The following is a 15,451-nucleotide window of genomic DNA, read 5'->3' as shown; positions in this document are numbered from 1 at the left end:
ACGCTATGATCTATGAGCTCTATGATCTTGTCATCAACGGAAATGAGATTGCAGAAAAGTGACCATGCATGCTAGCTGGCATAGAAACACACTTTGAAAATCACGTATGTGTGTCGGATTGGAAGCATTTTCTTAGAAACTTTGATTAGCTTTTACCTGTTCTCACTTGATGCTTCAGGAAAGCATTGAGACTTTGCCTTTGGGGCAATCTTCTCGAGTCTTCTAGTTAATTGAGCTATATTTAGATATTCTAAAGTCTTCCCAATCGCTTTGACTGGCTTATTGTCATCAACTATTCCAGTGTAGTGACCCCTTTGATCTGGTTGTGTATCGACGCATGAACGAATGTCAAAGTTGTATTTAGAAGATCTGTTTACCTGAAACGGGATTAAGTTTAGGCTTAGAAACGCAAAACCCTCGCCCGGAAATAAAATGTTGCTGATTTTGCTCACTAAACTACTTTAACAGAATCGAGTTTGTAACATTTTGGTATTCTTTACCAACTAAGAAATGCTGCAATAATGAAACAGGTGTGCCAAGGTAGCAGAATAGTAATGAATTCATTCTCTTGCTTTCATAATCTAATGTTGAAGTGACTTCAATTCTAAACCGTTCATTACTCAAGTGTACTTTAGTCTTTGGTTTGCTGAGCACGTGTTTGTTTAGATTGATCGTAATTAGTTGTCTTAAAGTAGGCTTAATTCAAATCTAAGAGGGAAGCAGGCTAGACATTTAAGGTACTATTTGTGATTTGTATACAGTCGAGTTTTAAAACGCTTGTTTAGAATGAGATGGTCCTACTTACATGCTATTGAGGTGGACCACATGCAGACAGACTGTGTGATGTTAAAGATAAAAGGCTTAATATATTTAGAATGACGACTTAAATTCGTGAGGGGCTGTAATTACTGATGCAGTAGCAGTTTCAAAGTTTTCAAATCAAGGCCGTTGTTAAACCTCGATACTTTTTTACTACTTATGATTTTCTCATTTGGTTCTCCGGGTTCACAACTTTGACTTTCGCCATTTACACGAAGCAATTGAAATCTAATGGTATTTTCCCTCACCCCAAACGTATCCCCGTCCTACTGTTGCAGTAAAGTGACTTTTTACGACGATGGGTTGAAACCTTCGCAACGTTTAGTAACATTGGCATTTAGTAGCACTAATACAATATTATTATCTCGTCTTTGCTGGATATCAGGGTCATAGGTCAAATTTCATTTCGTGCAAAAAGTACAAAAGAACGAATTTTCACATTTTTTTTGTAACGATCAAAGTAGATCAGGTTTTAATAAATGTCTATTTATTTCACGTGTTTTTTTCAATTCCTGACATAATTATTTAGATTGTACAATTGCATTTATGCCTTAATAAGTGACGAAATTCATTTATTCACAGGGTTTTAAAAGTAGTCAGTTCTGAAGTACCATACGTTCTAAAACGACACACTTCTCTCTCTCTCTCTCTCTCTCTCTCTCTCTCTCTCTCTCTCTCTCTCTCTCTCTCTCTCTCTCTCTCTCTCTCTCTCTCTCTCTCTCTCTCTCTCTCTCTCTCTCTCTCTCTCTCTCTCTCTCTCTCTCTCTCTCTCTCTCTCTCTCTCTCTCTCTCTCTCTCTCTCTCTCTCTCTCTCTCTCTCTCTGTTCCAAAGCAGAATATAATATAAGCCTGGCCTAGTTTAGTAGTACTCATTGTTGTTAAAATCATTTGATGGCATGACCCTTTCAGTTACCAGTTGCAAAAGCTAAGAATTGTATGACTTTACCACTGCATTATATTATAATGATGAACTACATTGGGGTCACGAGAGATAACCTCTGATGTTGTGACGTCACCGACAACGGTGACCCATACATTCTTGACCGTTTTTGATATAATATGATACTTTCTTATGCGCGTATTCCAAGTGTGTTTGCTAACCAGTTTCTGTTTTTAGAATCTAAAGAAATACCCAAGTTGAAAAGTTCACGGTCTGTTTACTCCAAACCATTACAGTCATATAGGCGGTCTTTATTAATTCACTTGCTTTCAATAAATCACACCCATAGTTTCGGAAAACATCCCATACTCAATGAGGTATTACCGTAACGGCAATGGGTCAATAGACTATCGTTGAATGTCTGGGCTCTTGAGCGACCACTTCACCAAAGTTCTAAATGTACCGTGGTGGTTTAAGTGACCTGGTCATGAAATCTTTGGCAGGTGTAATTGTTATCTGAAATCACGTGATCAAACTCTATCTTAATTCAGTTCTCTTTTCTTTGACGATTTGTAGTTTACCGTCAAAAAGCGACAGGCAACTGTACAAGACGTGACTTGCGTTGCGTTGCGTTGCGGAAACAAATGTTGTGTGGTTTGCGAGAATGGCACGGTTTACTCGATAACAGTCGAAAATGTAATTGAAAACTATGATATATTTTATACGTCCAAACTGTATACAGGTTATATTATCAGTTACGTCAGTACACACGAAGACGATGATGTGTTAGGCCAACTTTGTCGATTCACACAACTTTGTACTTATTAAATTCATCCTATGTCTTAATTAGTAACTTCGACACAAAACCCGATGATATTATAACTAGCACGTTGATATTCTAAGACTATTACGACCCGCGACATAAAACCGGTGCGTTTACTTCATAGTGGTAAGAAGGAATGAGACATATTTCATGCAAAGACATACAGTGTAATGGCGTGGGTAACTTATAACATTGTATCATAGACATGAGCAAAGATCCCATAACTCTGTTTATTGATACATTGTGACATGTTTTAACGATCGAGTACGACTGTTGGTGTTATTTTCCAACTTCCACAGAATTTAACAATCAGATAAAGTGGTAGTGTGAAGCTATATAAGAGCATCCCCTGTTAGTTTTTGTAGCAGTTTATTGTTGTTTTTACCCAATATTTTCATTGCGTGTTTTCCCGTATTAGCTTACTTCAAGCAAACTTAACGCAGTGGTGTTTTTTCGCACGGTGACACACACACACACACACACACACACACACACATATATATATATATATATATATATGTGTGTGTGTGTGTATGTGTGTGTGTGTGTGTGTGTGTGTGTGTGTGTGTATGTCTTCATATGGATAATTCTGTCATTATATATTTACGTAAATCTGATTCAAATATATATATTTTCACGTTTTTGACAATACTCAGAAAACACACACTTATTTTTATTTTATTATTCTTGTTTACCCGCTGTTAGCAGTTTATTGTTGAATCTCTTAGTTAAATCGATGTGACATTTAATTTCATATTTTTTTTCAATCCATCTGTAGATGCAAGCAGTCATTGAACTTTGCAACGTAACACGTGATATGTGCAAGGATGACTCGTCGGCAGGGGGCGCTGCAGTAGTAGGTAAATACAGCATGGATATTTATGTTCGAAAACGCATTTTTCCAAAACGATATGTGCATCATCGTAAACCACAACCTCTAATATGGAAGAAATAACAGCGCTGGCTTACGATAAATTTAACCCACCTTTACCCATCCCGCTAAAGGAGGTTATATATGCCTTTTCGTATAGTGGAAGCGAATAGTTTAGCATCCACAATAAAACTCAGTGTTACATAAAAATCAAGATATTTTCCCCAATATTTAATTCATTTCACTGGTCTACTTCGTCATCGGTTTCATATCATGAATCTGCGACAAAAGTATCTGAAACGAATTATTTGTTCCATTTCAAGGTTCAACAAGTGACAATAAAGATGACTTTATTGAAAGCACTGAACCCATTCCAGGACCTAGGGGTCCACCAGGGCCGCCAGGACCACCGGGTCCTGCTGGAGAACAAGGAATCGACGGTGCGATGGGACCTTCGGGAGAACGAGGACAGGATGGTCCCAGGGGAGCTGTGGGACCACAAGGTCTTCCTGGTGAACAAGGAGTAGCCGGTCCGAGGGGACCATCGGGAGAAGAAGGAATCGTCGGTCCCAGGGGACCTTCGGGAGAACAAGGACGTATTGGTCTGCCTGGTCTAGAGGGACCAGCAGGACCTCCTGGCGAAGCCGGAATACCAGGTGACTAATCATGAGTTATTAATATAATTGTATGTCATGCAAACAGAATGACCCATAGTTACTCTCGGACTAAACGTATCTCAATCAATGTCAACTTAGTGGTATATCTGTCTATGTTTCACCATGATTGTGTTGTTTCCAGTTCATGAAAACAATTGTGTTCACTTTGTTTTCATTCATTTTTTGTAATGACCGATAGCATTTCATAACCAAAGGCCATTATTAAACGTGGTCATATGAATGAGGATGAATTGGGTACTTATTTTTCGATTTTGTAATTTATGAAACAATTTTCTCATGGCTTCCTACTTGATATATGCCAAGTCCTAATTTGTATCTCAATAAATCGCAAAAAGATTAATAACTGTGTGACATGTTTGCTATGGTACGTACAATAGCAAACTCTTTACACATTTTTATCTTGCAATCATGTGTATTGAGTTATAGACAGAGACCTGATCAATATTGTTTCAAAGTGATTTTTGCAAGTAGGGAGCCATAATAAAATTGTTTTATAAATTAAATTTTTTAAATTTTTTTTTCTGCTGATTGCTGAATTTTTGGAGTTGAAATTAGTCGACGTACGTTTAACACAGCATCAGTCGCATGAACGTCGACGTCCAACGTGCAATAAATCATTCCGATCCATAGGATATACCCTCTGTGTATATAGTGGTATATATATATATATATATATATATATATATATATATATATATATATATATATATATATGTCTGATGATCGCGCAATGCGTGAAACTCCGAGTTACAACCAAGAAAGAGTTCCAGTACTACCAAAACTATATATATATATATATATATATATATATATATATATATATATATATAATATATATATATAAATATATATATAAATATATATATATATATATATATATATATATATATATATATATATATATATATATATATATATATATATATATTAAAATGCTATATGCATCTGGAGACACTCAACATTTTGTATAGAATATCATAGTAGACACCCCTTTCAAGTAATCAAATGCGGGTTTCTTTCCAAAAGTATACATTCACGAACTCGTAAGTTGCTAGACTAGGCTTAGTTCTTAGGGGAAATATATTGTAATCAAACTTTACACGTAATCTGTGATAAGTGAAGGGAACACTGAGAAGTGCGAGTACTCGGTCATCTCATCACATGCTTTTTGTATAATACACTCGTGTTCGTGAGAATCAAAAGCCGTAGTATGATTTTACTAAGGACATTTAAAAACAACAATCCCAGTTTGCTTCCGATAACATGATTTCAGAAATAGGGTGGGTAGGTCGGATTTTTATATAATATTTCATTTATTTATTTATTTATTTATTTATTTATTTATTTATTTATTTATTTATCTAGAGAAATTAATTAATTCTCGTTGCTGACAATATTTCTTTGAGGTGTAAAAGAAGTAAAACATTGAATAAATGTTATACATATTAATTGCACGAACATAATACACAGACTGTATTCACGTGCTGTATACATTCAACTTTGTATAGTCTTGAAAGACCTAGTTGATCTGTTGTGGAATTTCAAAATAAAATCAAAGCTAGAAAAAGTACACGGAAATAGAAGAAAATTTTCGACCCATTTGATGTAAAAAAAATGTTTACGGTCGACGGCTTAAACCAGGGTTATCGGATACACATTTTTTTTCTTTAGATCTCATTTTAGTGAATGAATTCTTTTCCACTGCAATGCCAAGCACAATGATTGGGAAACACGTATACACTCTCTCGATTCTTTACAGGTATAAATGGCACACAGGGGGAAAAGGGCGACACGGGACGAACAGGAGGCGCAGGAGACACTGGTAATCCAGGACCTGAAGGCAAAAAAGGCAAACGAGGGGCACCAGGTACTTTGAATTGTAAAGTTCAAAGGTCACGATGGCAACAACACTAACCTTTTGTTCATTTTCTTCCCCTGCTAACAGTTACACCCATTCATAACATTGTCTACCTTTCCACTCATTGTGCACTTTCAGGGAACAGGGAATGTTCATAGTTGGTAATTAGGATAGTGGCGCACCCCCGTGTTTGCCATGATCAATATGACATTCTTGGAACTCAAGTTAAATTGGCCCCTTTAACATCTCATTCATTTTCACTTTCCATTCATTTGTCATTTTCTAATCATATCATATGCAGTAGTCCTATAATCCGTAGAATACCTAATCGATGAAACGTTATAACTGGTTTAGGCTATATTCTCTAGATTTCGTCTGTAATGTTTTGTTCACCTCGTTCGTTACTAACGCTCTGTCTGTGTTTGTTACATGTTGTGTTAATCTGTATACAAACTTAACTCTAACTATTTTTTGTAGTTTTCTTCATTAATAAAACATTTCCCATTCAAATTAATGAATACAGGTCCTACGCATGTCATTCCTTCCGAAGTGTTCCTCTGCCTGGAATAGATAAAATCTGATAACTAACTTTGCATTTTAATTTTAATTTTACAGGCAAGAATATTACATGTTTTTATATTTTTTTTTATTTTGTTAATTTCAAGTACATTTGGTTTATAATTAAAAGGAGAATAAACTTCAGCTCGATTTTACTTTAACTGCATTCCTTCATACTCGGAGGAACCAGAAAAAAGTCATATTCATCAATCCTACATGGTGTGACCTTTATAAAAAAAAATGAGACATGCAAATCTAGTTTAGAAGAGGTGTGCTGTACGCTGGGACGATTTACTATGTGACATAGTAAGAAAAATTAGCAGTAGTATACACAATTGCATCAGCATTTGGAAGGGGGGGAGCAAAGAAGTAATGGACGTCAAGCTCATCGCTTTGTTTATTTCCCACATTGGCTAACCCCGTCGTACAGCTGGTCTCTTCAAAACCACATATTGAAAATTCATTGACGTATAACTATTTTATTTTCTCTGTTATTTCAAGGCCCTATGGGTCCACCTGGTCTTAATGGAACAAATTGTATTTGCGCATCTGGTGCTCTTGCAGTGTCAGCCAAGGAGAAAGACGAACGTAAGTATTTAATCTTCAAATCCATAAACCATATATATACTCAGTATATAATTTTGCTTTGTTCCAATGTGTTAATAACAGATGATTACAGAATGAACGTCCTGATAATATACCTTTACAAATATCGCCGCATAATATTAAGTTTTCAAATCCTACCCAGATATTAGACTGTTGTCATAGTGATACTGTATTTTATTAAATATAGAGAGTGAGACCAAAAGAACCAAGTACCCTCGTGGTAGAGTGTGGCAGCCAATTTTCTTTTCTTACTTGAATATATTATCTTCAGCTTCATATTTTATCGCCGCGTCTTTCCATTGCATTGATAAATGCTGAGAGTGTTATCAATTCATCTTTCAGGTGATAACTTCATACCAGTTCCCGGTCCACCAGGCCCTCCTGGTGAAAAGGGTGGGAGGGGAAGGACTGGAGAAGTTGGCCCTCAGGGCCCAGCAGGTGAAATGGGAAAGACTGGTGAGCCTGGCGTACCTGGTGAACCTGGAACCCAGGGGGAGATAGGTGAACCTGGTGTACCGGGCGAAAAAGGCGATATTGGACCAGAAGGGCCAATTGGACCTATCGGTCTGCCAGGATCCACGGGTGACCAAGGAGATCCAGGAATACCTGGTGTACCAGGTGAACCTGGGAGAAACGGTTCGGAAGGATTAACAGGCCCGATTGGTCCACCGGGTCAAAAAGGTGAAATGGGTGAACAAGGTATGAAAGGGGGCCAGGGAGAGAGAGGAAAACCGGGCAAACATGGCAATGATGGGGCACAAGGTGAAACCGGCCCTCCGGGAGAACCAGGATTTGGCATGGCAGGTAAATGCGAGCGTTATATTAATTAATTATAACAAATTTATTTCGTACACCCCTCGTTCATCGGCTTGTAGTATATCCTACTTACCCATAACCTGACCTTTATTTGCATACAGAAATAATTCAATGTTATAACACATCTTTTTCTTCGCCATTCATAGATGACTGGTCCATGGACCTTTGATTAGTTCCTAGCTATAGGGAACTATTTCCATATGCCTGGTCCATACCCCGGGTTGTTCCTGATGCTTTCAAAGATTATATATACATTTTGTTTACATATATATATATATATATATATATATATATATATATATATATGTGTGTGTGTGTGTGTGTGTGTGTGTGTGTGTGTGTGTGTGTGTGTGTGTGTAATTCAAATCAACTCAATTCAATTCAGTTCAATTCAGTTCAGTTCATGTAATATAATGTGATATTACGTCATTTCTCAGGCGACATTTAATTTTGCACATCTTTGGCTTCCACCCTTGGGTGATTGGCTTATATCGTGTCACGTGGTTTTCACTAGTTTTGCAGAGTGACATAAATGTAACACAAAATGTTGTTTTCGTTTCTATTCATCTAAGAGCACTAGCACAAGAACCTTTCATTTATATACGTTACAACAAAAAAGGCGAATTTGCAGTCTGGCGAAAGCTTCTGTGCTGATTTCCCACAATTCATACATTTGGAGGGTTTTGCTTTCACAGTTAGTAAGAATTTCAAAATATGTTGATGGAAAGGTAGCAAATGACAAAATGGAATGAAATATGGCTCAGGAAAGGAGCAGAATGATGGAGAATCTTACACAGTAAGCAGGTTGACAGTTAGACATGTTGATTCCATTGTGTTTAACTTCACCCTCCGTGACGATATACTTGATCCAAAGCTTATCCACCATTCTTTAGTCTTGAACTAGTGAACTAGTGAACTAGAGCTAGTGATGAAATGAATTTCAATTCAATTCTGGACAAGTTAAAGGGATATTTCCGCCACATTGGATAATTTAGGTCCGGAAGATCCTTGATATAATTTTAAAAGAAAGGTTCTTTTAAGTTATCAACATGCCCATCAGTTTCTCTTTTTGGGGTGTGGTGGGGGAGGGGGCTTTCATTATAACAGTTGTTCTAGATTCCAAGCCACCTTCCCAGCTCTTAATGATTTTCATTTCTTTTATAACCAGAGGAAAGTGGTGATGACGAAGACATTACTTTGGTCCTTGGGCCACCTGGACCCCCAGGACCTGTCGGACCTGCAGGTAAAAATGGTGAAAAGGGTGAAAAGGGAGACACCGGTAATAATGGTACCAAAGGCGAATTGGGGTTAACAGGAAGTGATGGGTTACCTGGCGAAAAGGGTAATCCAGGAGAAAAGGGACGGAAAGGCGAAATGGGTGGACAAGGAATTCCTGGACTGAATGGAACGCAGGGTGATCCAGGTGAAAAGGGTGAACCCGGGGTCATTGGTCTCCGTGGGGAACGTGGAGAAACAGGTTTAGTGGGATCAAAAGGAGAACCAGGAATTGAAGGACCTCCTGGGCAAGATGGTGCCCCTGGTGAACGTGGGAAATCTGGTAAAGATGGAATACCAGGTGAAAACGGGCAACAGGGTGAGCCGGGAGTAAGAGGAGACATGGGGTTGGATGGACCTCCTGGTTTACTAGGAGAAAAAGGGGAGAAAGGTGACACAGGAGAACCTGGGTTATTAGGATTAACTGGTCCTGAAGGTCAAAGGGGGGCGCCAGGTGAAACAGGAAGTCCCGGTGTTCCTGGGCAACGAGGAAGGAAGGGAGATCTAGGGCAACGCGGGGATCCAGGCGAGGTGGGACCTGAAGGTCCACCAGGCGAGAAAGGAGCGTCGGGTACGTAAATGTTTTGCCATGTTTGTACCAAAGAGATTATATGTTTAGTACCCAGGTCGTGTGGATTTGCGATATGAAGAGAACGACTACACCTGATGCAGATGCAATGTCGGACTATGTCGAGAAAATGAAAAGTAATTTCGTACATAACTGCGATGCAAGTAGCCTATTATCACTTTACTTTTTTATTCAAATCATTAGGACTGTACGTTCCTTTTTTGAATCGTGTGTTCTATACCGTTTCTCTTGTCAAGCTTCTGACAATTTTTGTTTTAAAGATCTAAACTAAATTCGAAGAATACTTTTATTGGAAGACTGTAACTGTCTTTGTTACTGTAATTATTTTAGTGTGTATATGTATATTATTGTAAGATTGTAGCTGTGTTTGTCTTACTGTAACTATTTTAGTGTGCCTATGTATTTTAATGTGCCTTTTATATTTTGGTGAAGCGAAAGGAAAATTTCGGTAAATGGACAATAAAGTTATTCTATTCTATTCTATTCTATACATCCATAGGTGTTATGCCCGGAGACACGACAGGTACAGGCGATGGTAAGTATGTTACTTGTAAATGTGCCATTTTGGAATAATTACTGTGCATCCGGTGATCCCTGCAAGTAAGATAATTTGCTATCATAAGCTCTAACCATGTACATCTCCCTTCTCGAATACACCTTTTATATGATATACTTCTATGTGTCGACATTGGATCTACCGATATTGATCAGCTGGTTGCCTTCAGTAAGGACAAAAATAGCTTGATTGTTGTTTCTATACGTATTGTTTGTACGTCATGTAATTGTACAACGAGTAACACAAAGTAAAGCACTTTCTCTATGTGTTACACTCGTTTGAAGCATTCATATCAAGTGTAAAAAATATACTGTTTCAATTGCCTTATTTACAAACCTAGCATGTGGCCTTTCTAATGTGGTCAATTACCAAATGAAACAGTATACTTTTACACTTATGGATGCTATAAATGATTGTGGTACATACAGAAAATGCTTTATGTTGGTGTTATAGGTTGTAAGTGCATCGACACATACAGAAATGAGGACAGCACTTTCACGAGCTTTCTGTTGCTAGAACCTGAAAAGGTCGCTCATAATAGAAATGCATAAACGGTGTTTGAAATGACATTACCTATATAATCATCATTTCCTGATGAAATTCTGAGGAATAACCTAGATAATGCATCTAATTGGTAATAGCAAATTATTCATGTATCATAAAAGTTACGACGATTACTATTTATTGCAAATATTCATTTTCGCAATTGTGTAAATACAAGTCACATGGTGTGTATATTCAATATGCATGGTCGCGAAGATATTTTTTCTACGCAGTCTCGCTTTGTATGAAATTCGATTCCAATAGTGGGACGGATTTAGAGCTAGTAAAAAAATAACGGTTTTTACTGACTGTAAATTAATGACCACAAAAGGTATATCAAAAGTTGAGATATACTAGCCCAGTCAAGCAGCTCTGAAGTTATTGAATAGTTTTTTCAACATATGACTTTTGAAACTTCTCACCTGGTTGTGTTTTAGAAAAAGAATCCAGTCCCCCAGGAGTAGACCCTACGGAGGAAGCGGAAAAGTGGGTGAGGGCACCAAACTCAGGTTAGTACATTCCAAATATTGACAAAAATCTTACATCAAGAATATTTTTTCTGTTGAAAGAAGGAAACTAATTGGAAATAACGTAAACCTGTAAACCTGCGCAAACTTAAGCTTGATCTGGAAATAATGGTGTTTTGCTAACTTTTCAAGCACCACAGAAGCAATGTCGTAAACACGTAGTGTAGTGATGTAAAGCGACGGCGAATGCCGTGTGTATTTTGAGTTTTAACGCGTATAACTTGGCCCGCGCATTATATATATTATATTTAAGCAATAAACCACATCTTGGGATGGTATGCCACTAGGTTTTGACCAGTGAACGAAATATATGCACGAGCGATAGCGAGTGCATATATTTCGTTCATTGAGTGATCAACCCCGATTAGTATACTATCCCCAGGGGGTGGTTTATTGCTATTATATTTTACCAGTATATTGAAAAAAGTCGGAAACAAGATAAGACCTAACGTTTTGTGGTTCCATTTGTGCCCCCCCCCCCACCCAACAGACTACAACGTTCGTAGACGAACAGTGAACATCAAAATCTGGACGCGTGCCAACTGTGCATTATCGCTCATTTGAGACGCTCTAGTTCGATGTCTAGACCAATCAGATCTCTCGATTTGCGCCACCAATATACTGGTACAATATAATATTTCTTATACTTAGATATTATTCCACGTACTAGCCAAGTTCTACGCTTTCGGACATGAAATATTGAATTTATACTCCGCCCGTCTACGTCACGCCAACGCGTGTCTGGACGATTGGTTCTTCTGTGGTCAAAATATCAGACAAAACATTCAGAATCGCCTGGTATTAAATACAACTTTAACTCACGTTTTCCTTATTAGCGATTGAAGGAAGAATGTTACTGACGAATAATATACAATTACATATAACTATGCTCTGTTGTTTGCAGACATCAGTCTTGGGAGTATTGGAGAACCACATACGTATCACAAGATGAGTGCATTCTGGGGAGCTTGGCTAAAGGACCCCATTGTAGAAAGTGACAAAATTTGGACCATGTCTCACTTTCAAGGGGCAGTCTTGAAAGGTAAGAAATACTACTATATCAATATGTAAAGATATTGTAATATATAGTATCATATTTTGTATACAGGCTGTTGTATTACTAATTAAATTATTGGATTTTCCGTATTCTTATGTGATACACCAAGCCCGTATATGATTATTATGTGTTGTCGGTCGGTTGGTTAGTAGGTAGATCGGCCGGTCGATCGTTCGGTCGGTTGGTTGGCTGGTTGGTTGTTTGCCAGGTTTGTATTTTGGTTAGTTTCCCGTTGGTTTGTTTGTCCATAGCGGAAACGAAATCCTGAGCTCTCTGTCATTTATTTAAGCCTTTTTCGTCTACATTTCCTTTCAGAGTGGGCCAATATGGAGAAGCTCCAAGCAAAGGAAGTCAGCAAATACTACATTCTCCCACTTTATTGGGACGGAACGGGACACGTGATTTATAACAGTTCACTCTATTTCCATGTCAAGGGTTCTCGAGAAATCGCTCGTTACGACATGATTAGTCAAAGCATTAAGGCAACCGTTAAACTACCTGGTGCAGGCTTCAGACACACTAAATACCTCTATGCAACGGAGTATACGTATATTGATTTGGAGATCGACGAGAACGGACTGTGGGCCGTATACGGTACACCTGAAAATAACGGCAACATGGTCATAAGTAAGCTGTCAACGGAGGATCTGACGGTTATTAAAACTATAAACACTGAATATGAAAAGCATTCTGCCGGAGATGCATTTGTCATCGGAGGAATTTTATACACGACGAAGAGCCCGAGAGACAGGGACACAACGGTGAACTTTGGTTACGATCTGTATACTAACAAAGCATTTTTAGACCTGGACATACCGTTCATAAACGACCATGGTCTGAATGCAATGGTGTCTTACAATCCCCTGGAAGGGGTTCTCTACTCGTGGAATATGGGCTACTTGGTGAAATATCCATTAGAATTAGAGTAGGGGTCATTATATACATGTATATCAACACATAGTACATTTTAGTCCCAAAGCAGCTAATTTTACTCAAAGGTTAGAGGTCACAGAATGACCCTGTGAAATGAAATAACTGAAAGGACAATATGGTTGCAATTTGAAATATTATAAGATTCTAACTTTGATTATGAGCAGCGGGTTTTAGATGAATCGAGGTACATGTAGTTATTCTTTTTGTCTCCACTCGCCCTCTTCTTTTGAAAAACCACGAATCTTTCAATTGATAAGTCGATATGTGATATGATGTTGTTGCACTTAGCCTTTGGCCACATCTTGTAATTTGAAACGTACACTATATACGTCATCATTCACAGTCTATTGAAATGTTATTGATATTACTTTTTTTTGAATATAAAATTACCACATTTTTTTAATGATCTCACATCATGATCAGCGAACAACTTCATTCCTGCGAGTTGTTAGATATACATTATTTGCAAGTAGATGTATCTCAAAATGTAGTACCCGAAATGCTGTAACCCAACGCACTGGTACAGGTCAATTATAGAATAGTGACCGTTTTGTAAATTCAGAAATATAACATCTTACTGGTGAGGTGTATGTTCGACCCAACATAATTTTAACAAGTGGATTTGCAAGGAATTTGAAAATGTTGTTTGACATCTGGCGGAATACAATCTAAAGTATCGCCAAAGTATCGTGACGTAGAAAGACCGCGGTAGAAATACCGTATTTTCTGTTCGAAAAAGTACAACTTGGAAATTTAGAAACTATTGGAATAGAAAATGTTACATTATGTCTGGCGATATACAATCTCAGTAAACCACTGTAAAACGCCAAGTGACGTCACGGTGGTACTTCCGGGTATACTTTCCGTTCTACTAAATAGCAAGTACAACTTGGTTTGTGAGTGTGTGTGTGTGTGTGTGTGTGTGGTATACATGTACAGTGTATCACTAATCGCGATCCTAGTTTTGTAACCATAGTAACGATGTCTGTGTTTAGCATGAGCCACAACGAAAAGGTAGCTATGTAGCAGCATAGAGGTTCTTTAACAGAATGTAATCTTTGAATTGTGCTAATAATAGGCAGCTGATTATAGATTTAGATGAAATCCTGTATTTTGTACACCATGAAGTTGGTACTTATTTGAGAGAGAGAGAAAAAAAATAAGTATACGCTTTTTAGGAGCTTTGATTCGACCTTTTTATTAACTAATTTCGATAATATATCAAGACTAAAAGATAGGTATACAATGTCTTCTCAGAATTATACCATCAATAGAAATAGACAATAACTGATTTTTACAGTAGTGAGATTAACATTGTTCAAATTGGTAGGTATAGTTACTACCAAAATTAGAGGGAGGATACAGTTTCTATTAGGCAGCCCACTGTGATAAAATGGGTCATTTTATATGCCTGCGCCACGTCATCACAGATGTCTATTTTGCTTGTATTTCGTTAAAAAACATAGTGTGAGATGTAAAACTCTAAACTCTCTCTAGTCTGTATAGTGGTCAGTAATAACTAATGTTAGATTCTTCATCCACAAATACACACGTGGACAGGCATATGGACCAGACAGACAGACAGACAGACAGACAGACAGACAGAGACACACACACAGACACTCAAATACACACACACACACACACACACACACACACACACTGTATTTTACACATCGGTGTGTCTTTTAAGACGCATTCGAATTTACCGCCGTTATGACAATTCTTTGAACGCAGGGTGTTCAAACTTTATACTGTATACTGGCTATGCAGACTCTGTTTCCGATATGTCATTTATTTCTAGTGTATGCATTCAGTTTTGTATATTAACATTAATACTATTATTCATATTTTTGAATTGTGACTTAATAAATTTACCAAATAACTGATAACATTGAATCATCATGTACTACATTTTTTTGTAATTAAAATGAAAATATATATTAGGCTTACGACTTTCTCAATCTTTTGTAATATCATATTTATCAATCTTATTTTTTTGTGTAGTTTTATATTTTGATATTTTATACATATTTTGGGAGGTATTTTATGTTACATGTATT

The 15,451-nt window shown here is 37.4% G+C and overlaps 1 protein-coding gene across 2 annotated transcripts in view; it reads left to right on the top strand.

Moving 5' to 3' along the window:
- Positions 1-15,030, top strand: part of LOC144453996 (uncharacterized) — a 21,775-nt gene extending 6,745 nt beyond the window's left edge. Inside the window, exons 2-11 of one of the 2 annotated variants that reach the window (XM_078145382.1) lie at positions 3,301-3,382; positions 3,717-4,049; positions 5,830-5,937; positions 6,988-7,074; positions 7,435-7,896; positions 9,077-9,754; positions 10,272-10,307; positions 11,309-11,380; positions 12,303-12,440; positions 12,771-15,030. In XM_078145382.1, the coding sequence (XP_078001508.1) occupies positions 3,301-3,382; positions 3,717-4,049; positions 5,830-5,937; positions 6,988-7,074; positions 7,435-7,896; positions 9,077-9,754; positions 10,272-10,307; positions 11,309-11,380; positions 12,303-12,440; positions 12,771-13,384 (2,610 nt within the window). In that variant the 3' untranslated portion in view covers positions 13,385-15,030. The remainder of the gene's footprint in view (positions 1-3,300; positions 3,383-3,716; positions 4,050-5,829; positions 5,938-6,987; positions 7,075-7,434; positions 7,897-9,076; positions 9,755-10,271; positions 10,308-11,308; positions 11,381-12,302; positions 12,441-12,770) is intronic. The other variant, XM_078145383.1, reaches the window with a different exon arrangement.
- Positions 15,031-15,451: the final 421 nt, after the last annotated feature.

The sequence above is a fragment of the Glandiceps talaboti genome, chromosome 3 (assembly GCF_964340395.1).
Source record: "Glandiceps talaboti chromosome 3, keGlaTala1.1, whole genome shotgun sequence".
In the NCBI taxonomy this organism is placed as follows: Eukaryota; Metazoa; Hemichordata; class Enteropneusta; family Spengelidae; genus Glandiceps; species Glandiceps talaboti.
The sequence above is the reverse complement of the archived record's forward strand: the minus strand, read 5'-3'. Positions and strand labels throughout refer to the sequence as shown.